At 43.3% G+C, this 26,711-nt stretch overlaps 1 protein-coding gene across 5 annotated transcripts in view; it reads left to right on the forward strand.

Moving 5' to 3' along the window:
• The first annotated feature begins 8,072 nt into the window (after nt 1-8,072).
• ZFAND6 (zinc finger AN1-type containing 6) overlaps nt 8,073-26,711 on the forward strand; it is a 37,388-nt gene continuing 18,749 nt past the window's right edge. The window contains exons 1-2 of one of the 5 annotated variants that reach the window (XM_074155400.1): nt 8,073-8,116; nt 11,137-11,219. Coding sequence is in view for 1 of the 5 variants with exons in the window: in XM_074155401.1 (XP_074011502.1) it covers nt 15,363-15,364 (2 nt within the window). In the remaining 4 variants the exon portion in view is untranslated. Of the gene's footprint in view, nt 8,180-8,732; nt 8,869-11,136; nt 11,220-15,216; nt 15,365-26,711 lie in introns of those variants that run through there. The other 4 variants (XM_074155398.1, XM_074155399.1, XM_074155402.1 and 1 more) reach the window with 4 other exon arrangements.

Genomic DNA, 26,711 nt, shown 5'->3' on the forward strand with positions numbered 1-26,711 from the left:
TTTCTGCTGGACATTATTGATACCGGCATAAAAATAGCACAAAATGTTGTGTGGCTGTACCACCATTCATAGTCCAGCATCTTAGCACCAACACATCTCCACCGCTGCTTTAAGCTGTGAGCTGGGCCAACTGAGTTATAAACTGGGTTACCGTCCCTTTCTCCCACTCCCTCCATGAAGGTGGAAACTTCTCATGGAGAAGAAAGACAGAGACAGAGGGGGATGATGAAACCTCATCCTTCTGTGGCTAAGCCCACCAGCGCTCACTTGCCAGAGCCGTGACTCAAGGCTGTCATCACCGCTGTATAGGTAGACACACTGGGCAAGGTCTTCATGAGCTGACTTGATTACCAGTAGTACTCTAATTGTTAAAATCAGCGTTTGGCACAGGCCAGTGACTCTAATATTTATTGAGTTACTCTGAACGGTTTTGCAGTCCAGGTGGCTCCATGGCTACAGTGCCCGAGCTTCGTTTTAAGGTGGTTGGAGTACTTCTTTATTGTGGCAACTGATAACTAGGAATTTGCCAAAGGAGGGAAAATTTTGCAAGCTTGTACGATGTCAGAATATTGTCAAATGGCCATTACTGTGAAAATAAAAGAATGTATCATGCATTCATTTTGAAGATTGAAGATAGAGGGGGCATAAATTTGTTGTCACAAATTCTAGAGATATTTAAACAAAAGGATAAAATCACCCCCTCCAGGAGAGAGATTGAGAGAAAATTCTTCTTTCTAATGTCATGGTTTTCCTCTTTCTTTTAGGGGAGGAGAAGTAGAAAAGGGAGAAAGATAGAGAAGAAAGCCAGGAGGGAAATGTGGTTTAGTGCTCTGATGTCACCATCTCCTAGATGATCAACTATGTCATAATGCCACTACTCAGTAGCAGGTACTTCACAGGGCAGCAGAAGAGTGTGAAGAGCAGAGAGGGAGAAAGATGAAGAGGGGAAAGCATCATAGGGATGAAAGGAGGAATTGGAGACCTCTGAAGCTCCAAGTCAACTGATGCACGTTAAGAAACAGCAGCAGCAGAATCAAAAATGGGCCTGTGAGTATAACGTTCAGACAAACCTCTCTTCAAGCATAGACCCATCAACAATCGAAATCCTCAGCCTGGTTCTGTGTGTATTTCTGCTCAGGAAGTCCATTGGCCATTTACCGTGTGTAACTCTGGTAAGTTGCTGGAATGTATTTTTATTATGTCCTATACAGTGCACAAGATGTTACAAGGTAGTATAGGGAATCAGGCACCAGACTGTCTTCAGATTAAATTAAATTAAACAGCGTGTGAGCTGGACCAGATCTGGTTTTATAAAATGTAGCAGTGATAGGGTGGGAATGAGGATGGACGGGCCTCTGCTGTTCCCTCATTCTCTATGTCCTTGTGGTCCTGACAGAGGCTACAGCTGCATAGGAGCCACTCACGTGTGATGGTTGGTACCCAAGGGATTTCCATCTGTTACAAGAGGACAGGAACATGATACCTCTCTTTTTCTCTGTCCGTTCCTTCTCCCTATGTAGACAGTGCAGGGAGCGTGGTCTGTAACCTACGTTCACTAGGAATTCCTGGGAAGTGGCCAGCACGGAGGTCATAGACTCTGTCCCTCCTGATGTGATACCACAAAGAGTAAAGTACACTTCAGAAAAGCAGCAAGTCTGTGTCATATTTCTGGCTAGGAAAACTTAAGGATTTCTGTGATTGCTCTAGGGTCCTTGAATGAAAGGTACTACCCAAAAGCAGCCACAGCTATCAATCTTCCAATAGGCTTCCTTCCTAAGGTAGAATACCAGGACCAGTCAGCCTGTCTCAGCTTGATGTCCCCTGCCAATGTTTATGAGAGAGCTCAAAGCTGATCATGACAAAATACTTTGATATTATGGGACGAAAATATGTGCTGTAGGTATATTAAAAGTCTCAGCTCCAAATTTCCTAAAGAAAGCATACAAAATCTCAAATGCATTATGAACATCTGTGAAGCTCTAGAAATGTCCCGTTTTATTACTTTCTCCAGTAAAACATTTTATTGTTTTTAAATTCAGCAAAATCTGATGACATTTTGACAGAGAAGATTAATTGTCTCACTTAAGGAAACACTGATCAAGACCTGCTTTGCTATAAAACTTTTTATTGTCTGCAAATTTCAAGTCATTCCCGTATCCAAGGCTGCTTAAAAAAAAACCAAAAAACCAGACTTCAGGCATTATAATTTTACAAGAAGTGAATAACTGCTTGGATATTTTTTGCGAAACAAATGGCTTGCTTCTAAGCGATCAGAGCGCCATTTTAGCTTCTGTAATGAGGTGGTTCCCTCGAGGAGCTGGAGAATACTGACACCAGATCGTCCCTCTGTTGTTGCAGCAGATTCCCCTGGCATTGACAAATCGCCCCTCTGAAATAGCAAGGTCAGATGGACAGTAACAGAACAAACAAGAGCGTCAAACCCATAGCAGTCCAGTGCTCCCGGCATTCCTAAGCAGGCAGGTAGACAGATGAACAGACATCTTTGTCATTTGGAACATTTGTATCTAGATCCTTGACAGATGCTTCGAGCGTACTGTTTGCTTTCTAGACACCAGGATGTGCCCAGGCACCGAGATTATTTGCACAGAACAGCCCTATAAATCCAAAAATCCAGCGACACAGTAGGAGCTCAGAGCTCTGCTACGTGCCGCGGAGGCAACAGAAAGTTGCAGAAGTGAAAATTGGCCCAGAGCAGCCTCAGGGATGCACTAAATTCTGCCGGCTTTTAAAGGCCTGGCGAGGAGTACTGCTATGGAGGGGTCATCAAACAGAGCTCCACCGATGATGGGATCTTTGCTCCCCTTAAACTGTGAGAGTCAGCTCGGGCCAGCTTTCTTGCGTGCACAGACTTTTCAGTGGCCGGAGGAATAATCCTGTGCTGTTAGAGCATTTCTGGTCCCTTTTTACTCACCGTTTAGCACTTGGTGGCCAGAGCAGTTGGTAGCCTCTGGGCTTTCTGCACAGTGACCTATTTGTGCAAGAGTTTATGCAAGCATGGTGTGTGGATTCTTTAATGTTACAGAATTTAGGACTCCAGAGTTTAGTTTTAAATAGTAATTAATAATAAAACCCTGTTTCAACAGTAGGGTGAAAGGCAAGCATATACACAGGCCGGCGCGTGTTAAGATGCTGCTGTGACGGGTGGGATTGAGGAGCACAGAGGGGCTTTCAGTGGGACTGGAGTTCCCTGTATTCATGACCAGACACACATAGCGTGAGCCACTCCTTCCCTGAAGGACTTTACTGTCAACATAAACAAAGCAGATGCAGGAGAAGAAAAAGCACAGAGGTACAAAATAATTTCTTTCCCTAAAGTTACTCATTGGCCGACAATGGCACACTGTTCTCCTGAATACCAGGCCATGCTCAACGAACTATTTAACATGGATATTAAAAGCTTAAGTAGGGAGTTGTTAAGGCTTTAAAAGGCCCCAGCCCAGATTTCTAAACAAGGCTATCTAGAACGAAGCTCCCAGATTTGTAACCGTGTGGCAAAACAATCTGTCTCACTTTGAAAGACGCCAAGCAGCCCAGCAGCTCCGACTAGAACTAGGCAAGAGCTCTGCTCTGTGGAGGACCTCCATCCTATGCTGCTCCCTGCTGAGGAAGACGCCCGGCAGCCAGTTTGCTCTCAGGTCCCTTTTGTGACTTCAAGGATATCCCTGAGCTGCTGGCTCTGAAGTGGGTGCTGTGAGTCCAGGCAGGACAGCATGGAGCTGGCTCCAGTGGCCGCTTGGATGCTTTCAGGCATTGTCCCCCATGGGGCCCGCCGTCCCGCTTACCTGTTTATACAGTTTTGATCCGTTCATTCTCAACCTTTATCTGTGTTTTTACCTGTTGTCACTAGTGAGCACTCAGCTTTCCCCAGATGTCCTTCTTTTCTTGCACCCCATGAGAGGCAGAAAAACATAAATTATTTTTAGGGATGGACTCATCTCTCTGACGGGGAAACCAGTATAAAGAAAGTAAAAGCAGAGTATTGAACTTTTTGTACATTACGAGGCTTTTTTATTCTGACTATTTTAATAAGGTATTTGATGAGTAAGACTCCAGAATGCCATATATAAAGCCAAGAAATGGGATTTTCATTTGTGCATTTTTTCGATAAGAAATAGTCCCTGGGTTGTTTTGGAAAATGAATGCTGAAAGCTGGAAATCCTAATGGTAATCAGTGTTTTTTCATTTCCATATGTGTATCTTTCCTGCAAACTATGTAGCATCGGCACAGTAAATATCCTTTATGTAATTTAAAAGTAAAATGCAGCATGAAGCATGCTGTTAGTTCTTGATGATAACATCATATAAACAGAAGCATGAGGGAATCTGAAAAGATCCTGGGCCAATTTCTGCTCTTGGCTAAAATCCTACAACCCCCTTGAAGTCAGTGGCATTCTGGGCTTGCAAATACAAGGAGAATTTGGACTCTAATTCTACAGATCTCTGAATGTGGGCATTGCAATAGAGAGCTGGCATTGCTGCTCTTGAAAGGCCACTGCCAAATGACTGCTGGGCACAATTTCCAGCAGGCCTGGGTAACTGAAACTCCAGCTCATCCTGTTAGGGTAAGACTCAGAAGAGAGGTCAAAGTGGCTGTGGAAAAAATATCCAGTGAGATTCAGAATCAAATAAAATCAAATTTAAGACTCAGTTCTTCAAGAAAGTCTTGTGCTTATTTCTTGTGAATTTTTATAGGCTGCCTCTCGGGAAGTAGGGTCTGATTCTGCTCTCATTAAAGCCTGTGGTGAAAATCTCAGCAGTCTCAGGGGCTGCGTGCTGGGCCCCAAACAACTAGATTAGAAGAACTGAAATGATGTTAGCGCTAACACCTGATCCAAAGCCCACTGAAGTGAAGAAGAGACTTTCTATTTACCAGCTCTGAAGAGAAATCTACCTCAAAATGAATACATTACTAAGATTCCTCAAGTGATTTCTACAGCTTTACCAAAAGAAATAACAAGCTACTCCAGCAGAAGCAAACATAAAAGGAACCAAATAAAAAGGTCTTCTGTGTTAGCAGGTAGATGAAATGGATTTGGGAGAAGTGAGCAAAAATTTGAAGAAACTCCTTTCAGAAACTTTGTGCCAACATTTTCTTAGGATGTATATGAATAGATGGTCCTTAAAAACATGAAAATAAGTTGTGCTGAGTATCAAGGTGACAGGAACCTTAAAAATACGACAGGCAGATCTAAATAATGCAGGTCAAGGAGATTAAACACTGTTTCAGTTGTGACATTATACATGAGGAAGTAATGTTCACTGGTTGTTCCGTTTCACCATACAGCATCAAATCACCGGCATAGCTGGGAAACCTTTCACCTCCTGCCTGGGCAGTTCAGCTTGTACCAGGATCCCCTACTTAACCATCTGGAGCTTCTTTTTGGCTGCTCTGTTGTTGCATATCAAGCTCCACATGCTTCTGGTGGTCCCACGTCCTGCTGAACATTGGTGGACTCTTAAAAACCAAAACTATTCCTATCAACTTCAGGTGGGTGAATAGCCTCTGACTCCTCTGCAGTGATCTTACAGAAAACAGGCTTCTGTTTTCATCTGCTGGCTCAGGGTCACTTTTGACTTCCCATGTTCTTCAGCTGATTTCTGACCCTTTCGGGGTCAAGGATGCCCTTCTTTGGGTGCTTAACAGCTTAGTCATCTCTCTGATTGTATGCTTTCCTTATCCTTCTTTAGTTCAGCAAGGTCTTAAGGTCCTCAAATGAGAAAATTGAATGCTATTTCTTTAATATTATGTCTTCCACTCACAGTGGATCAAGATGTACATTTAATTTTTAACTGCATCCTTTATTTTACCCCAAGAATAAGCCTAGTCATCTTGTATATGAATTTTCTCCCTCAGAGACAGTTTGACTACTGGCCCTTTTTCTGCAGAAGACATAAAACTTTGTGTTCCCTATTTCCCACTTGTTTGCCTCTGTTGAGTTGTGGCAGCTTCTGCCCATAACAAACATGTTCATTCTGAATGCTTCAAGAAATCTACTTACTCCAGCATTATTGTAACTGAGTTTTCTCATTTGGGCACATCAGAAAACTGACAAGCTTCATCAGCAGCTTGAGCAAGATCACATCTGAACATTCTGCTGCCCCCCCTTGACATTTGATGCTGTAACTGAACATTTGTTCCACCATGTGTTGCTGGTCAATAACTCCTGGCAGGAGGTGTCCATCTTGTTCACTGTGTGCATTTCCCTTTTCATTCCCGCTGCTGTACTACCAGCTGTTGTGCTGGTTGCTCACAACTGCAAAAGAATCGGTTGGCCTTTTTCTAAACAGACACTGTGAATGTTCCACCCTACTATCCTGCATCTATATTTCTAATGAAGAGATGAAACCTGGCACAAAGACAGCAGTCTGAGATGAACCAAAGGGAATTTAAGTTTTTTTTTTTTAAAATTATATATAAAAAAAAGATGATCATGGAGAAGGTTGGAGCAATGTGATCATCATTCCCCACAGCTCCTTATGATTACTGCCAAGACCATGAAAACGCTCCAAATAATGTTGTGGGGAATGCTGTGATACCCACATGCAATGCAGGTCATCTTCTGTTCATGCAACCTGGCATTTGGAAGACTTATTGCATCAGCGAAGACAGCCAAGAGTGAATAATCTCTACCAAAATAGCTGTAAAGCTATGTTAGCACTTCCATGCTGGTTGCACCAGCGTTCTCTGGGGCTGATCCAAGCTCAGATATTCAAAACAAAAAAAAAAAATAGGGGCCTTCCTCCCATTAAGTCCTTTTGCTAGGTTTATGGATCTACCTACTCAGCTCAAGACGTTGGAGATAGTTGAGCTCTTACCAATGGAAGAGTGTCTGCAAGACTTTATCTTTGCTGGAATCTTTATGTGTCCTTTTGCAATGCCTTCCTTAGGGTAGTCTCAAGTTCCTCTGCTCAAAAAAGACCAAAAAATTTTAAATCTGTTCACTGTTCCCTGAGGAAATGGAAGCACGTTTTACCCATCCTCAACTTCTCTGACTTCCCTTCAGCTTCACAACTGCTCACTTTTTTTTTTTTTGCTTCGTCCAGAACTCTCTGCAAACTCAGCTCACCTCTTGGCAGCTCCTCCAGCCTTGGCCTGCTCCTTTCCGCTATCCACAGATAAAATTCCTCTTTTATTTGGCTTGTTTCATCTCTCTGGAATCCTGTCCTCCCTTCCTATCTGCTTCCAGCCGCCAAGTCACCCACCGTCCTTAAATCTCACCTTTAAAACCTTCCTTCATGGTATGGTTTACAGCTACCTGTGACATTAGGCGAGACTGCGTATAGCGAGCGCGACGTGAAAACCCTCTGTATAAAAATAAGCTGTGGTGTATAGCCTCAGAGCCCCACAACGAAAAAAAAAAAAGAAAAAGAAACCAGAAACAAGTCATGTGACACGTTGTAGATAACAAGAGATTCAAGATCCCCAGCTGAGTTTTTACAGGGGAAGTAAAGCAGGTGACCAGCAAGGGGGTGATGCACAGCCCGCCACCGAGCCCACCCAAGCGAAACCTGCTCTGACAAGAAACATTTTCCTTCACGGATTTAAAACACCCCAGCTTCCCGGGCAGAGGGGAAGGTAGTGGGCAGCTACACCGGATTTTTACAGCAAAATTAATTTATTGGGGGAGGGGAGGGAAAGGGTGAGCGACGACGTGCAGACAGACCGCGCGGCTGTGAGGGAGCCGCCTCCTCGCGGGTTGTCCCCAACGGACACCGCAGGCCCGGGCCCCCAGCCTGAAGGCAGCGCCCCCCGCCTCCAGCGCCGGCCAGGCCCCCCGCCCGCCTCAGGCCTCGCCTGTTCAGCCTGCCCGGTGCTGGTGGCTGCTACCTACTTGCCCCCCGGCCACTGCCCCTCTCCCACCCTTCCGTTCGCCTCAGATCACCCGTGACGGGGGGGTAGAACAGGGGACAGGCCGCGGTCCCTTTAAATAGCATATTGTGGTTCACGTCGCCGCCGTCTCCTTGTAATAATTAGTCGTGGGCCGTAGCCCCGCCTCCTCCTGCGGGCGGCCGCCCTCCCCTGGCTTCGCCAATCAGCGCCCGTCCGCGTCACTCCGAGGGCAACGAAACACGGAGAAAGGGAAAAAAAAGTTTGGTGAGGAGCGAGCGGGGCCAGGCGGGGCCGGGCGGGCGGCGGCGGGACGCGGCGGGCCCGGAGGCAGGTGAGGGGAGCGCGGCCGGGACGGCGGGCGGGTCGGGGCGGGACCGGCGGCCCCTCTCCGCCGCCGGGCAGGTGGGACGGCGGCCACCCGCTCGCCCCCGGGGAGCGGCGGAGGTGCTGAGGGGAGGGCTTCCCCTCCCCACCCTCGCTCTCCCCTGACCCCCGGACCCGGCGGGCCCGGGGCTGCGGGGTGGCGGCGGGGCCAGGCCGGGCCCAGGGCCCCGGGTCTCTTTTTCTCCCTTTTTTGGTCGTTCCTTCCTCCTCCTTTCCCCCCCGCTTCCTACCCCCCCCCCCCCCCCCCCCCCCCGCCGGGCAGCTCCTGGCTGCGTGCGCAGGAGCCATCCCAGGGCAGAGGTGTTTGTACTCGTGTCCTTGGGTGGAAGGGGAGAGGCAGCCTCTGCCGGCCCACGGCGCGCCGCCAGCCCGGCCCCCCCCTCGGCCCCCCCCGCCGCCCTTCCCGTCTCCTTTCCCGGCCCCGGAGTTATTTTAGTTTGGCCGGGAGAGGCGGGGGGCAGAGCCGGCGGGGTCCCGGCCGGCGGGTGTGCCAGCTGCTGTGGGGAGTGGAGGAGCGGCGGTGCCCGAGCGGGGGGAGGTAGGGCTTCCCCGCCGGCTCCCTGTCGGGGCCTTCCCCCGGGCCGGGGCTGGCGGTGGCGGCCGCAGTCGGTGTGTGTGTGTCTGCTCCTCGGGTAAGTTGAGTGCAGCGGTTTGGGCTGGTTTGGGGACGGGAGCGTTTGCAGTTTGTGTTGTGGCACCCTTCCCACGAAACCAAGGGTTTCAGCCTGCGCAGCCTGGCACCCTTTTGCGTTTTATTCCGCGAAAAGTTCTTTCTGTTGTTGCTCTTGTGTTCCCTGAGGAACCCTGCGAAATTTAACCAAACTTACCGCCTTCTAGGCTCTGCAAAAAGTCTGGAGTGATAGATAAGGGGTACGAACATCCACTCTTGTTTCCACGGGATGTTAGGATGGGGCAATCTTAAAAAAACGAAAAGCACTAATTATCTTACTGCCAATAACAACGGCAACAACAACGAAATACAGAAGCATCCACCAAATATGCTGATGTAATGTGGACGCATTGGGCAAAACGGATGGTAGTTTCTTCCCCCCGCTGTGTGGACGGACTTCAAGTGCACCGTTGTGTTCTGAAGTCCATTCCCTGGACGTTTGTCCAGACTTGTCCTATAATAGATGTCATTGCATAAGAGTTATGGGGAGTAAAGAGCGTGCCGAGTTTCCTTCATTCTTCTTAGGATCTATGCTTGCACTGAGCTGTGCCAAACTGGCTGTGTACACTGAAGAGAGAAGGGTGCAGCTTGGTAAGCTGTCCTATGAACTTTAAGGGGAAAAAAATAAGGAAGAAACTATTCTCTTCCTCCTACTACTTCCAAGTAAATGATTTTGTTTGTCTGATGTCATCTGAAATAATTTCTTTCACAGAGTGCTAATCCTCTTCTGAACTGGTGATGATGGTAACACAACAATTGAGGAAGCAAATATGTCAATTCCTTCCTTAGTCTCTTTCCTGTCCTTTAACTGGTATAGCTTTGCTTTTTTAATTCTGTCTGATTTGTTTATCTGCTGCTGAGGTACCTACACTTGCTCTTTATATTAATTATCACCTAACCTAGAACAAGGGGACTGGCTCTTTTCTGATGTGTCATATATTTGTTCAGGCCAAAATAACAGTGTGTTTTGGGAGGATTTTTGTTCCTTGTGATAATGAATATCAAAGTCTATGATATATCAGTGGCATAACCCAGTGGCCTTGGGTTTACTACTTCCCAGATAGAGGAATGTATTTCATAGAATACCTCTTAAAATTTTTTGTCTTGCAAAACTATGAATCATGTTTAAAATAATAACAGTTTAAAATAAATTTACTTCTTGACTAATCATGAATTTATGACAAAAATGAACATTGTATGTTACATAATATACTTTTAAGAGCGTGATCTAAGAATGTAAGTTTGCATTTCAACTTCTTGTTACTTTATGGTCTCAGATGGCACATTCAAAAGCTTATACAAATAGCTTGAAAGAGATAGTGGCAAGTTATCAGAAGGAGAGTAGCATTAACACAAACTACTGAAAAGTTGCCATGGTAACAGATAAAGGTAATCCCTGTTTCTGTGAAAGTGTGTCCTTTTGTAACAGCTATATTAATGAGTCTGATTTCTGAGAGAATTGTAAGTATACAAACTTCTGGCTCCATTTTCTTGGCAGCTAATACCCGTGCAGATAGTTTATTATTTTTTTAATACTGAATGGGCTATAACTTGCATTCAAGATACTTGATTTAAGCTACAAAGAGTATTACAGATTACATATAAATGAACTTGGAGCATGCTGAATTCAGTGCAAACTAGTATACTTTTTTTTTTTTTCCCACCCAAGAGATACCAGATGTCAAGGAAAAGGCTTTTTAAATGGCTGGATCCTTTCTCAAGGACTCTGACGGAAGCAAGTGATGTGGCCATCTATCACTGGAGTCCTTGGTGCTACAGCTGTACAAGATATGACTTTATGACCTGATGTAAAAAAAAAAACCAAAAACAACCAAACAAAAACCCGCAAAACCAAACAAAAACCCCAAATAACCAACAAAAAGAAAAACAAACCCCAAAGCCAAACCAACATGGCAACTGCTGAGAGTGGTTCAGACCTGTTAAGGATATGCTGTTTTATAGGCCAGGGGATAAGAGGGGAAGGGGGAGGAAAAAAAAAGACTATTATTTTAATGGCTTATTTTCTATATAGAAGGAAGCAGTTGGAATTTAAGATGAGGATGAACTTAGTTCCCTGGGTAGCTAAGCTTTGGATGGTTTGAGATAGCTGTCTGGACAGCAGTACAGATGCACCGGACAGAAACACGTTCCCCTGGAAGTTTTAGCAGCTAACCAGTCCACTCTGATGAAGACCCAGCATTTATGGTGTGCACCTTTTTGTTGTTTCCAGATTTGATTATTGCAGTGCATTGGATTGAAAGCAGCAAGAGAGACCTCAAAGTTCTTCAAGATTACTGAAATCTCATCAGTCTGGTATGTTGCTCTCTGTAGACTCCTGGAATTCTTTGTATGCAAGGGCTTCCCTAGTTACTCCTAAGGATACTGAAGTTTCTAGGACTTTTGGCTTTTCATCATCAGCTTCATTCTTGGGAAGTAATACGCTACTCAGAACTATGCAACTGTGTATTGCTGGGGTTGCATAGAAGATTGGTTTTGGTAGTGATGTTTGTAGCAGGACAATGAACCTGCACTTCAGAACCTTCAGTCAACATACACTCTGAACTTGTTTTCCTCTTGTCTGTCCTGCCTGGAAATTCCAGGTACTTTTACAGACTTTTAAAACTAAAGTCAGGTTGGAAAGGAGCTATTGCTAATTGACTTTCTAGAGACTGCGTATGGACGTATTGAAGAATGTATAAGAATACAAAAAGGAATGTTTCTTTCATTGCACAGGGAGTTTTTTTCTTACTCCCATCCTTATGTAGATGTGGCTCTCATGAAGTTTGTTGTTTAGGTTTGATTAAAAAATGATTACTAATGTCTCAAAACCACTTCTCAAATGCCAGCTCTGAAATTCCTATACTAATGTACTTATTAAACTGATATATTTGCAAAAATATCTTATACAGAAGCGTTATGAGAACTGCTGTTTATAAACAGAATTGCAGCATATTACTTTTAAAACTGTGTCTAATAATAAAAAAGCTGAAAGACAGAGCTATAATTGTTTAAAAAAATAAATAAAAAATTCAGCACATGCTGTAGTGCTGACATAATTGACAACCAGAGGGTAAAGTCCTTTTCTACAATGCAAGTTCAGTATTTGTACGCAGCAGTTCAGTTGCTTTGCTACTTATTAACGTGTACAGAATCCTGGAGGTATAATGTATTTGAGACTGTGAAAAACAGGTGCAAAATTGTGAAGAAAGCCCTTGTGATTCACACTGATCTGTTGGGAACTGGGCAGCAAGTAACCATCTCTTCATCTAATCCCTGAACAGCCATCACATGCAGCTTTTGATCGCTACTATTCTGGTCTCTGTTTGAACTGGTGACTTAAAGATGAAAGGCTCTGGTCTTGATCTCTTGAGCTGTCGAGTCCTCCAAACTTGCTGTCTTCTGTGTGTGTAAGATTACAGAACAAATGGCCTTTTAGCTGTTCCATGATTACAATAGTCAAATGAGAGTCAGGTGCTTTCTCTTATTACTGTCCTCGGTGCAAAGTTCAGTGGCAGCAAACTGAATCTTTTTTACGCTGCTGTCAAAGCTTTGCTGTTTAATGTACTTTGCTTTGCAATTTTTGTTTTTCCTGCATTGCTACAGTTACTGTAAGAGCAGCAAAGGCATAACTTGAGCTGGGAACTTAAAATAGTGCCTCTGCGTTTTCTCCAAAGTGTGTGTGTCTTTACAGGGAAAATAGGTGGCTTACGTGCAGAAACCAAGCTTATAAATTAGGCTTTTTAATGTTTAGTTTCACTAGGTCTCCTTCAGCATGGGATAATAACTTGAACAGCAATTTTTTTATGTCTGGATTCTCAACATCTAGATACAGATGTGTTTACCCATGATGCCTAGTCCAGTGAGGTGGGTCAACTGTGAACCTAGTTTCAATACCCCACTTCACAGATTTTTTTTTTTTAATTTTTTTTTTTAATCTTTTACTCCTATGAGGATGGCAAATTAGTTTGGGGGCTTTCTTAGCAAGATTTGTGTTCTGTGGGCTTTTTTGTGTGGTAGTGGTTTTTGTTTAGTGTGTGGTTTTTTGGTTGTTTTTTTTTTTTTTTTTAAATGAGATGAGGTAAGCAGATCTAGGAGGTCACAGTGCTGAATGGAGGAGAATCTGCTTCGCCATTGCCCTTACGCTCTGGGTAGGCCGTGCCCTTGCTTATCAGAAGCTGGCCAAACTTCTGCCAGATCAGTGACTCGGGCAGATGGAAGGGTCTGATGAGCACTGGAGCTGGACTCAGGGAGCGGGCCAGACTGTGTGACTGGGAGGGGAAAGGTGGGGAGAAAAAGGGATGAGACTTTTCCCTTGCAGTGATAAGGAGCTGCTGCTGCTGCCTGTGTAACAGAAGCATAAGCTGAAGTGTGGGATGTTTGATGATAAACACTTTTCGTCACCGCTGCAGTTGCGAGGTGGCTAGACTTCTGTGGAGTTTTCTTGTCTTCTTCTAGCACTGCGCACTTGGGTTGGTCAGAGTTGTGACTTTTGCTGTTGTTTTTATGGGCCTAAAGTTAACATGCTCTAAATTGCAGCTTTCCAAGATTGGTTACTGAGATACTCGGAGGACGCTTTACTGGTATGTTTTATTTGCATGAACTATGTTCTTGGTTTTGATTGCTTAGATAATGTTTGGTCAAAAAAAAGTGCCGTGTAAGTATGGCCTCGGAGTTGTCCTCGGGGGACTCGATGAACTTCCAGCAGCAGTGACGCTTGCAGGGCTCTGAATTCAGGTGCATGGGTTGAGGTCTGGTTCTTTCAGCTTGTATTTTAGGTTCCATAGGGGAAGTTATGTAAATCTCGCTAGTTCTGTTCTTGTAGTGTTTCGTAGTTATTAACTTACAACTGTGCAAATTGCTGCTTTTCAGCCCTATTTGGATTTGTGGTGCGATAGATTGCTCTAAAATAGAAGGTAACGCGAAATGTGCTCTTTGACTGTTCTAGAGGAGTTAAATGTCCTTCCTGAAGGTGTTTTTTTAGGCTCCCTTTGGTTTATGTATCACAGCTCAAGGGAGTACTTAGCTGTAAATATTTTCCTGACGTTGGGTGGTGTTTGCAGTAAAGCAGTATGCTGAACTGTCTTGGAGTTGATTAATCTGCATTGGCAAACTTAAACCAGGTATTTGTTTTGGGGTGTAGCTGAAGTGGGGCTAGAGGAGAGGTGGGGAGGAGACCACAAACAAGGAGGAGTTTTTTTCTCTATTTCCCCCCCCACCCTGCACAGTACAAAACCAACACAAATGGGCTTACGCTGACGAGTGCTATATCTTCCTCTAGCTTAATATTTCTAATTATTTTACAGTGAACACAAGAAGATGTTTTCTCTAAGGCAGCCTTGCTCACCAGAGGAGTCCCGTGTAGCTAGGATGGTGCTTCGTGGGTGCTGGCCGTGTTCTGGCTCTGTCCCACGTTGCTCGTTTGGAACGGGGCAAGGTTTTTCTCAAACGAGGTGTCACATCTGCAGTTGTGAAATAGTTATGGAGCCTTGTTTTTGTTTTTACTCTTCTTGCGCGTTCACTCGATAGACGGGGTAGGGAACCGCTTCAACGTTTACACCGAGGAAAAAGAAACGCTTTTCATCTAAACGGCAGGTTTTTTTTTTGGCCGGCGGGAAGAGGAAGCTGAGCTGTGGGAAATGCAGTTGATGGTCAGAACGTGGAGTGTCTTGCGACCGTGTACGGTCGGGTGAAGCCTGAATCAGCCCAAAAAAGTTTCTGGCCGCAGCCATGGCACCCTGCGAGATGGAGCGGGCGGCTTCCTGCCGAGCTGCTCTCCTGCTGACTCACGCTTTAGGCGGGCAGAAGAGTCTCTGGAACTGGCAACACAGCGGGTTTTTAAAAGCCGGGGCTACCGATTTCTATCTACAGCTTGCCCGGCTTCCCAGGCTGGCTCCAGCCACTCCTCGGCAGCGAGTGGGCTGCCAGCAGAACGAGCCGCCCTCCTGAAGCTGCGGCGGGGGAAGCGTTCCCAGCCCGCCCACTGCTCCTCCGCCCGGCTCCCCAGCGCTGCGCTGGGTGCCCCTGCCCCCGGGACCGGTGCTGCCGGGACCGCCGGGGCTGTCGCCGGAGGTCCCCCGGGGCGACGCGTCGCCGGGGGTGGGTAGTTTGTCACAGCCGGCAGCGGGGTCCTGTCCCTTTAAGAACCAGCTTGCCCAGGGTGTTCTAACCTGCCCAGCCTAACCTGCTAGCAAGGAAAAAGTTCTTTAAATAATGGATACGCCGCTCCGCCAATCGGGGAGCGGAGCCTGGCTGGCGGGGCGGGGCTCCGTGGCCTGGGCCAATAGGGACGGGGGAGGCGGGGCTCGGCGTCCGGGTTAGGTTGCGCCGAAGTACAGCTCCAAGTGAAGTTAATCTGGGGTGAAGCAAACAGAAAATTGTGGAGATTTTGTTGGTAGGAATTTTCCGGTTCTAATCGCGTGGTGTGGCGTTATTTCGCCCTCTGGGGCAGAGGAGTTCATGTGCGTGGGGCTTTTTTCTCATTGTTTCGCTTTCTAATGATGGCAGAATATTAACATTTATGCAGGGAAGCAGAACAAAAGGGCTCTTTAGACAGGAAATAAGGTGTTGAGAGGCTCAAACTTGACCGAGTTTCTTTTGTCATCTGTTGGCTTGCACCGGGTTGATCTATTTTATTTTTTTTTTCCGGTGTGGAAGAATCGAGCCGTTCCACCTTATCTTATGGAGAAATGTTAATTCTAAAATAGCAAGGATAATGCTGCTGGCTTGGAGTTACACAATGTTACAGGAAGAGAGCTCGATTTTAACTCTAACTTCTCTGATTCTGATGAGATTTGAGCTAACGAATTATGACAGCTGCTGTGGGATTATTCAGTGATAGCATTTGCTCTAAATCATTTGTCTTAAATTGCCTTTTGTTGTATCACTGAAGACTGCTGTGCTGTTGTCTGTAGATTTGTTCTTGGCGAGATGAATGTCTCGCAGGTCTTTAGCATTTAGAACAAAGATATGTAAAAATTATGTAAAACATTACCATTTTTTTCTTCTTTTTTAATTAGTTTTGCGGAGTATCTGGGTCTGTCAGAGCTCTGATTACAAACATAGGCAGGAAAATTATGTGTTATTGCCCTGTGTTGCAGCTACTATCCTTCCAGCCAAAAAAAAAAAAAAAAAAGGTGGCGGTGGTGATTTTTTTTCTTTAGAATTGGTCAGAGTCTCTTTTGAGTCCTGTATTGCCCGAGGATAGCAGGTGTTTTCTTTGAGGGAAGATTATTTCCAGTTTCTGTACCAGGTTTATCATATATGGTATTTTTAGTGACACTTTCTGTGTCTGAAAGGTCTTCAGGAACAGGAAAAGTACAATTTGCCATGGGTGGCATGGGATAGGGTGAGAGAGAGGAGAGCAGGAAGTGTCAAGTCAGGTAGCAGGGGGTTTCTAATGAGAATGAAGACTTTCTTTTAATTGTCATCCTTTCTGTATCTTTGACAAGTATGTTAGATGGGGCCACATACAGAACAATGCTTGCAGAATGGTGAATTTATTTTCTTACTTCCCTAAATATTTCCTGTTTTTTATAAAAACACTGTGTATATACAGCTGCTCCTGGGAATTGCAAAGAAATATTCATGGTCCTAATACTTGTTGAGTCTAAGGAGTTTGATGGGTTTTGTTTGATTAGTCAAGATGATAGAAGAATGGATGTGAAAATTGAGCAACAGTCTTCCAAATGATGTTGGAAGACAATTGATTAGACCTTTACTGAATGTAAACAAGTGTGATTATTAAAGTATACTTCATTCTTTCAGTTTTACATTGAGCCATTTTCTTTTCTCCCAAAATGCTGGGTATGGATTACTTTTATGTATGTCAGAGTGTCTTGACACGCTGGCATCTTGCCATGCTCCAGTGGCTTATAGGTCTGAATTACTAATTCACTCTTACTATCTGTTTATAGCATTTTTTAATGTTTTAGATTGTATTTAAACCCTGGAAATACTGCTTTAGAATAAGCAGTGACTTTATATGGTCTTTCAGCTGAGAGGTGGGCCAGATCTCATGCATCAGGGGAGATATTTAAGCCTGGGATATGTGTTTAAATACCTGGATTTTTATTAATTTATTAATTTAGAAATGATGCTAGGCCTAGACTGAGTGGCTACATCAGATGCCTCAGGTTAGGGCAAGAAGAGTAGTATAGTTTGTTATAATTTCTGTAAACTTAGGAGTATGCGTGTTAGACTTCCTTAAACAAAAGGAAGCAAACTTAACTATTTGTGTGCTATTAAATACTATGTTTAGCCAGTAGCTGGTTTTGCTTAGACCAGGAAAAAAGCTGAATACATGAGGCAACTGGGGTCATATTGCTTGATGACTGAGTAGCCATTCTTCTTGGGTCCCCACTGCCCCACACAACTTAGTTAGGAAAGATGTATTATCTGGGACCAATTTTCCTGATTTATTCAACACAGAAGTGAAATGCTCAACTCTCTCACCACATGTATACAATTCTAATGCAGGCTGTTTGTAGAAAGCAAATCTGCCCTAAAGGATAAACATACCACTTTGCTGGCACAGCTGTACAACTTCTGTATTCAGGCTACAGCAAATGTTTCTTGCCTGCATTCAAAGCCGTCGCTGGCAGGACCTGTGTTGTCCCTGCACGACGATTGGTTGTTCCAGCACTTCTTGTTCATAAAACCTTCTCCTGCACATGCTCCATCTGCAGATCTTAAACACTGTGAATGTGTTGTGTGCTGTGGGATTTATGTGTCTGCCTCTTGTGCCAGGATGGAATATACATCTCTGATGTGAATAAGAGATTCTTAAAAGTGATTGTAAATCACTGTGTACGAAATGCAGGACCAAATTTGATCCCCCTTGTTTATGAGGCAAAGGGGATCTGTGCTCTCTGGTCCACCAGCTGCTGGTGGCACTTCCCAGTCTCGTGAAGTGGGTGGCCCACCATGTGCTGGGATGGCAGCCCTGTGCTCTGGTTCTGTTTAATACTACTTAGAGAAGGCTGCAGGCCTCCTGTGGGATGATCTCTGTCAAATGTGCCCGGAGCCTTAGGGAGGGCGGACGTCCATCCTGCGAACAATGACGTGGGCTTCAGATTCCTCCTTGTTGAGTGCCCTCTGCTCTGCACAGGGACCTCCTGCTGTGCTTCTTGCAGAGTGGGTCGTGTGAGCACTGGAGGCAAAGTCAGCCAGGCTCGCTTAAATTGTTTTAAATTAGTGGCTTGAGCCAACCCAACTGGCTCTTTTCCCCTCCTGTTCCTCCCCTTATTTCCCAAGTGGTTTAGTGATCATTTTTGCTAATTGCTGTGTGCCCAAGGCAGAAGGGAGTGGGGAAGAGGAATAATGTCATCTTGGAGAGTTTCAGCTATATCCAAAAAGGGACATCTGCCCATAGTTGCTGATGGAGGGGTTAGGCCTGTTAAGGAGTTTGCTTGCAGTTTCTAGGAAGGAGGTGGTGAAGGGGTGACCTCAGGAACTGTCACTCCTTGCAGCCCTGCTGTTGAGGGGAGGTTGGGACTGGAGGGACAGACCTCACCTGCAGGTACAAGGGCTCCTCACGGAGATAGTTGGCCTCCTGTGGTGTGGAGCTCAGTCTGGGTGTGGCAGATGATCTGGCCAGTGATGTTTACGCTGTAATAAGGTTTTGTGAAAATAAGCAGTTAATTACACATGACCTACAAAGAAGTAAAAATAGCTTGGATCTGTTCTTTCTTCAAAATCCATTTAAGAGAGGCATGAAACATTTGGGATTTTTAAACCTGCTTTTTTTTTTTTACCTTTAGAAATATCAGGAACATTAAGTCCTTCTTCCCTGTTCTTGTTGGATGTCTCAGATGTGTCATAAGCTTCTCAGCCCTTAATTGAAGGGGTGGGGTGATATATTTTTAACAGATCCCTTCTTCCAACTGTGTTTATAGGGCTTTTGAGCTAAATAGAGATTAGCAAAAACAAAGCTTTGACAGTGTAAAAATCAATTCTCCTTGATCAAGTTATGTTTTCTTGCTCATTCTACAGTTGTTGACAGAAACTGAGGTTTTTTCATTTGAAAAGTAACTTTTTTGGTTATTAAATTATGCATTAAGAGATAAACTGAGTTAAATCCTGACTTGATCCATCTTCTCCATTTAGATCAACCGAAGACAATCTTTTGAGTATTACTTAGACAAATGAACTATTGCATATGAGTGTTTCCTAAAAATAGCTCCTTCTTAAGCAGCAGTTTTACTAAACGCATAGCTCTTCCTTTGAATGGTTCAGCAATCTTACAGAAGCTGAAACTGTCTCCATGCTGAAGACCACCCCTGCTCAGCCATTCTGCCCTGTCAGGATGTATTTGTATCACAAGACTCTAACCTTCAGGATACGGTATTTGTCAGACTGAAACGTAGTAATCCTGTATCTGGAGAACTAAACTATAAACAGTGTGGCTGACTTGGCAGGCCCTGGCAACCACCTGAACAGTTTAACTAACCCAGGGTTTAAGACAACACTGCACTGGTGTGCCCTGTGATTCATGATGCTAATGCATTTTTATCTATGTGAAGGATTAGGGAAACAAATATAAACTTAAAAACCAAATTGGAACGGGAGCTTAATAGCAGTAATTTTGAGGACATAAGTGAGGTGCTTTCCGCTTGTTTAAACACTTTGCATTGGATGTAAACTTTTTTTTTTTAAACAAGGACTGAAGTTTTCACCAATAGCTTGAACAAGGCAGGAGGCCAGACAGTTTTCATGTGTGTGCCATTGAATAAAATCGGGCTGATAAAAGCAGAATGTTGCATGAGGAAGGCAGGTATTTTCCACTTAAGGTTTTAAATTATATTTGGAGGTGAGAGGCAAGAGAGTGCCACAGATTCTGCAGGCAAAAATGTAAAATTTCTATACCCAAACTGGATGTATTCATGCCGTTTTGTACAAAAGGCTGTCTTTGAGTTAGATTGTCAGAAGAAAACATTTAATGAGTTGTTGATTATGCTGTTTTTGAGGATGGGGTGGGGTGGTAGGGGAGATACGAGACTGCAAAGGAGGATAAAATTATTTCTCTACTATCCCCTGTATGAATTTAAGATGTTTTTCTAAAATCATAAATAGAATCAAGGCCTTCAGGTAATGCAGTGTTATCATGTAGCAGAATGTTTTCTGTGCCACAGAATGACCTTGCATTGGAATCTGCACTGCTATCAATGTAGGGGCAAAAGAAGTGGCTGTGGTTTTGAGTGTTTGAGAATGTTTGGAGATGGTTGTTCTTGCTGGCTCCTTCAGAATTGGGTAGGAAGCTTACAAGGTAGCTTTTGTTGCTGATACAGGAGAGTGTTCTAAGTGAACTTCACCAGACTTCTGATGTTGGGATTATACTATCCAAATACCACGCTAGTATGATGTACTGTTGGATATTGGCGTTAAGTCCTTGAATAAAGTGATTTTGTAGGTATTAATTGGAATTAGTTATCAAACAAATGTTGTTGTCTTGGTGAAAAGTAACTAGAAAAGTAGTTATTTTAGTGTTTTATAATATCAAAAACATTTAATTACTAACTTGCAGAAAAGGGGAAAAAAATAATGGTGTTGATATGGAAGGACTTACCTGGAATGTTTTTTTTAGGGAAGAGACTTTAGAATTGCTCAATAGGATTGTTTTGAATATCAGTGTGTTTTCATGGGGTTTGTTTAAAGTATCCTGGGAGAGGAGGAAGGTGGCATTAGTTACAATAGGTCATGGTAAGTGTATTATTATTAGTTACCTAACAAACACATTGTCAGCTGAGTGTGACAAACCATGCAGGGCTGACACTAGTGCTGAGATCAAGGAGTATTTGATTTGGTGTGGACTGGGTTCTCAGCTGTGCATGAATTTTTTTGCCATCCTAATAAATCGAGTCAAACTTGAGTTAGTGCTTAGATTGCGATTTAAAACTCTCTATGCATAGCAGTGGAGTAATTGACTGGCTTTAAAAAATTTTTTTGGAAAACAACAACAAAACCTAATTTCACACTCTGGTCACTTAGTTGATCGTGTTGCCTTCCTGCATTTGTTTTTCTCTAACTTGGTGTCTATGAAACTTCTGACTGTTTCCTGTGGTATCTCGTACTGCAAGAATTGGCTTGTTATTCTGCAAAGTAATAATGTGACTGTGACCTGTGGTCTTAAGTTTATACCTAGTCATTCTGTATATAAATAAATCCCTGATTAGTTGATACCTACTTATCCTTCTATCTTCTACTTCACATCCCCCTCTGCACAATCAGAGAATGCTTGAAATATCAGTCTGCTGTGTTGAGGAATACCTCTGTCCTTGCTGCAGCTCTAACACCTCAATTTCTCAAACTGTCAAGGCTCGAGATGAAGAATTTATTGAAACTTCTTTGTATGGCCTGATAGCTCTATCTGATGAACTTACACAGGGTGGTGTATGCAGCGTAAAATGCCCGTTCCAGCATTGCTGGGTTTACTTAAGCACCATCAATTTAGTTGTTAAAATAAGAAATTAGTCTCCTGAAACCCAGGGTTGTGGGTTAAAATCAGTCATTTTTTATGTAAGGGATACAAATGCTCTTCAACACTAGTGTGGGGTTCTTTGTCCTCACAAAAGGAGTGAGAGACAGAAGTGATTTCTGGGAGAGAGTGTTAGGGCATTGGGCTTTTGTTTTTCAAGCTGTAGCAAGGACGTGGTACTTGTGGAATTAGCCCAGCATAATGCAGCAGCTGAAGCTGTGGTGCCTGTGAATCCCTCTTTAGGCCAAGCTGAAGGGCATTGGTCTTGCTGGTCTCCCTCTTGTTTCTGACCTTATACCATATTAAAATGGAATATATTGTGCTCTTTTTGCATTGTTTCCTGATAGAAGCCCTGTTGGCTGGTGTTTGCGACTGGAAGGGAATGAGCATCGTGATAGAAAGCTACACCTTGCAGACAATTGAGGCTTACTATCTCGTGAGCAGATTTTGTTCCTCTTCATCCATTCTAAAGTGTGATACAGACTTTAATATGCCAAGCAAAATAATTGGAGGGATCTGGCTTGCACTTTCTGTTTGTCTACTTCTCCTTTATATCATGAATTTCCCTTTCTGTAGAAAGTGCTGTTACTCTGTCATGTGTTGATCTGTACTATGGCAAGAGGATAAAGAGAGAACTCAGATGTACTTAAAGAGTTATTGTTCAAAAGGGTTCTAAAAATGCAAATTTCTGTTTGTGTGGCTTGAGGAAAAAGGGAGAATCCCATGGCACTGCTCAACAGCTTGGCCCTTTTGGATACAAGTCCCTCCCTTAAAGCCATTTATGGCTGTATTTTTCTATGTAGAATTGTAGAAAGAACTCTGTACAAAGGTACCATCGTAATAAATGGGGAGACGGTGGCATCCAGCCATGCTATTTTTAGTCTATTGTGCTCTTAACTTGCTGATCTAAGTGTTCTGGACAGTAAGTGGGGGAGACATTGTACTAGAAATGCAGGCTCGCATGGGTGAATCATGTCTGAAAACAGAATGAGTAGCAAACTTGGTTATCAGAAAGGCAGTTTACAGTCGTACCTGGAGTATTAGGTAAAAAGGATGCCCTGGTGATTAGAGCATAATGTTTGCAATGCAGGCTTATACTCGAAAGCTGTCAGCTCTGGCTTTCTCGTCAGCTGAGAAACTGAAATACATGCAGTCTGTTCTGTATGGGCTTAGGAAAGAAATATAAAAAAACCCTACTTGCTGTTCCATGATGGCAGTGGGAAAAATGCCAGTTGTCCTCAATCAAGTTTCTTCCAATAGTGTTTTAAGCTTTTCCTAAACAGTGTAACGACCTCTCCATCTGAGCGAGTGGTGTAGCTTTGGAAACCTTCAGAAAGGAGAGTGCTTTACACTCTGCCAATTTCTGATCATTCCTTAGCCCCTTATCTATTAAACTGACGCTGTCTCGGATAGTTAAGTCTGACACAAGGCAACTCGTACTTAATTTGCACTCTGACCTCTTGGGGATGTGTGCAGCTTGCGTTTTTCCTTGGCATACACTATGGCTGTGGCTTAGAGTTCAGTTCTGATCCTGACTGGGTAGTTCCACCTTCTTGTTGCAGAGCTCTGTTAACATTGACTATTTGGGCATAGAGCTGTAGGTAGAGCTGGACCATAAACCAGATACAGGAACCAATCCAGGCTTTTGGAGAATGAAGCCTTCAAAGTAGATCTGTTCCTGGCCCAGCAACACTATGGCAGAAGCATCTAAAGCCCCAAAGGATACGTATCATGAAACGGCTGCACTGGTTGCATATAAACATATATTGGATGCATGTGTATTTGTTTCACTTGGATTTCACTTGGATTTGTTTCACTTTGTTTCACTTTATGCTGCCTGAAACACTGGAAGGTGTGAGATGACAGGAGGAAACTAAGGAAAGATGCAAAACTTCATATTGTGGCCAGTGAGTTGCCGTATTCATATCTGCAGTGAAAGTTGACAGTATATTAAGTGATGGATAAATACCAGTTGCCCATGGTGGCTGCTGATCAACTATATAATATTTTCCTGTGCTTTGTGCAGGCTGATATATCTTAACATTTAGATATCTAGTAACTTGTTTGGGAACATATAAGCTGTGTCCCTCTAACTGAAATAATTAAGGGAAAAAAAAAACAAAACAACAAAAAACCTTAGGGTTAAAACAAAGTAGCACCTTTGAGTCCCTTGGCTAAATTTAAGTGCGTTGCAAAAGATGAGGAATGCAGCTTTGCCACAGGGAACATCATACTTATACCTCTTCTCCCAGAAACTTGTCCCCAGATAACCCTCTTTGTTTGGTCAGGCTTTAGCTTTAGGTTGAGTTCCCCATCAAACCACAGTATGGGTATTGTATAATTTTGAACACTTAAATTAGACATAGTGCATAATTCTAAATAGAGCAACACATCATGCATGATAATCACAATGTTCTTGGAAGTTAAGTTGAAATCAAGATGCCATAGCCAGAAATGACGACGATCGTTTTATTTATTAACAGTTAGGAACCCTGATATTAGAGCAGGACCTCCCTTAGCATTAGGCCCATGTAGAACCGTAGCATTACAAGCCAATTAAAATTCTACATAGTGCTGTTTACAAAAACAAATTATAATGTGTTTTGTGCTTACTGTCAGTTCTCAGCAACAGGTGTTTTGTTAACAAGAAGCTGTCTATTTTGGGAACTCATGTTAAAGCGGCTTTTATCTCTTCTGGGTTTGATATGCTTAAAATAAGTGAAACTTATGCTGTATTGAGAGAAGATTACTTATTCACTGAAGCTCAAAAGAAGCGATTACTGAATCTATATCTATTCTTTCAGTAATTATATGGGTAATCTTGTAAGTGTTTGAATCCTTCTTACAGATTATTTTTCATCGGTTTGTAAAGCCAAACCTTTTTTTTTTTTTTTAAAATACAGCATCAAAGATAGTTTATGGAGTTGTCCTCTTCCTGCATTTCTTAAACATTGGTCTGGTATCTTAAGGGAATGTAGAGAATTTTAGAATCTCCTGATTCTGATTTTACTCAACCTCTGATTTCTGAAATGGGAGACTTCAATATATGATGCCAAAGAAAGCAGAATGTAGCCTTAAGAGTAGCTTTCTTGTATTTGATAGAGCATTTTAAAAGGCGGCATTTCTAATCTGACAGTTTTCAAGTAAATTCTATGAATGTATAGGGCTGCGTAGAAGTATGGAGAGCAACTTGAGGATTCCTGCAGTCTGTGGCTAAGGCACCTTAATGCCAAAGTACAGTTATGGGATAGCACAACCTCTAGAGGAAGGAGAAGGGCTCCTCAAGCAGTGTCTGCAATGAGTGGAGCTCGACACCCGTTCGGCTGCACATGATGGAAACTGTGGTTTGTGCGAGTTGACGTAGCAGACTGCTGACAAGTAATTACTGAGATGGTTTGATTTTTTTCTAATGGGTGTAACGCCTGAATCTTTATTCCTCTTGAGCAGAGACGCCAGAGCAAGTGCGATCTAAAAGTATGTTCTTTTATTAGTAGTTGTGTATTCTATTACAAGTGTAACTTCATGTGAGGTTTCTGTGGCAGCCTTGTCACGGAGACAACCACCTTCCAAAAATGGACCTGCTGAGCCTGCCTGCCTCTAGCCTTAAATCTTGGGTGATCTGGGTAGGCTAAATTGAGTAAGTACAACCTCGCATTTTGGGAGAAAAATGCTTTGGTCTCTTCCCTGGCTTGTGTATGGACATGCAGTGCTCTGAGTAGGACAGTATGCCCAGTGGGGCTGCTGGCCAGTGTCCTCTCTGGATTCCTCAGATACACATCTTGGACTTCTCTCACCACGACTCTTCCAGAGATACCAGTACAAAAACAGCTTCCAGAAAGATGTGACATGCTCTTTTCTGATGTTCACTTGGTCTGAAATTGTCTTTATTTTGTACAGAACAACTATAGTAACTATGTTGCTCTCCCTGCTTTTAGTGTCTAACTTGTTATCTTTATTGAAGGTCCCTGTTGTGTCTTGCTGTAAACAAGTGTCCAACTCCAAGGGTTATTTTCTGTTTTTCCTCTTGAACCCAAGAAGTGACTTTTGTGGTGTGCGGGGGTTTGTTTTGGTTTTTTTGACTTGCATTCAAATTGACCTCTCCAAAAAGGTAGCTCTGTCAGCTTAGATTTTCTGATAGTCATCACTGAAGAGACAGAAACTTTGAACATGCTGGTGGTGCTTTTTGTGAAAGCATCTATGTGCTTCTGTGGACTGGGATTGCCTACAAATGTATTGTGCTACTGCAAAATAAGAAGTAAATAAGAGGTTATTAAGTTTTCTAAGTCATAGAAAAAAAGATATTTCTTATACTGTCATATGCAAGGGCCTAATTCTAGTGGTGCTGCAGTATGAGTCTTGAACAACTAAGAAGTCCAAATGCACATGCTTAAATGTACTAAAAATGATAATCCTTGGTATCTTGAGTTGTATTTTGCTGTTTTAGGCTCAAATTGAAATACACGATAAATATGTGAGAAATTTTTGAAGGCTTTATACAATGCTGCATTTCGTAGCACTATGAGAGCATTTTAGGTGCTGCAGCAGTTACCAGGTGCTCCAGCATAAAGTAGTGGTCATTTCCCCCCAAAACCCCACCATCACATAGTGAAAGCCAGTAACTCTGCATGGCAGCTTGTCTGGAATTCCACCACTTTTCATGAAACTGCTTTCTGTCTGTACTCTGCCTTTTTGAAATCCATGTAATCAAATGTGATTCCTTCTACTAGTTAATAAAATATACCTGTTATGTTACTTGCTATTTTTTTTAGGATTAATGTTCAGTAGAGTTGTGAACTTCATGGAATGGCCCCTTTATTTGTTATTGTGACTATACTTAAAGTTTGGAAATCAAATAAGAAAAACTTGCTTATGCTTCTCGTTTTTGTTTGTAGACTTTAAGTGGCCACTGCAAGTAATTTGATTTGCATGAGGTGAATGAGAGTTTCTGAGGTACCCTGTTTTACAGCAGTTAATCTTTGGTTCTAGTAATCCGTATTTTGCAAAGGTTGAGTGTGGCCACAAGTAGTAATTACAGTTTCAAAGTAACATCTATTAATAGCGTATGCAGACAAGCATAGAAAGCTGAATCCCTATTATCAGTGATCTTCTTGATAACAGTATAGAATCTGTGCGTCTTTGTTCTTGCCTAGTATGAGGAGGTTGTAGTGAAATGTTCTCTTGTTCCTCGTGTAACCTTGGAGCAGACAGCTGGAGTTAGCCATGTACACTGGAGGCTTTGTGTAGACCCAGTGTTCCTGGGCTGCCTAATGATGTAACATTAGTAGTATCATAATTCTGGCTCAGATTAGTTGTGAAAGTTACTGATGTTCCTT

Source organism: Numenius arquata, chromosome 11 (genome assembly GCF_964106895.1).
Source record: "Numenius arquata chromosome 11, bNumArq3.hap1.1, whole genome shotgun sequence".
NCBI classification, from domain to species: Eukaryota; Metazoa; Chordata; class Aves; order Charadriiformes; family Scolopacidae; genus Numenius; species Numenius arquata.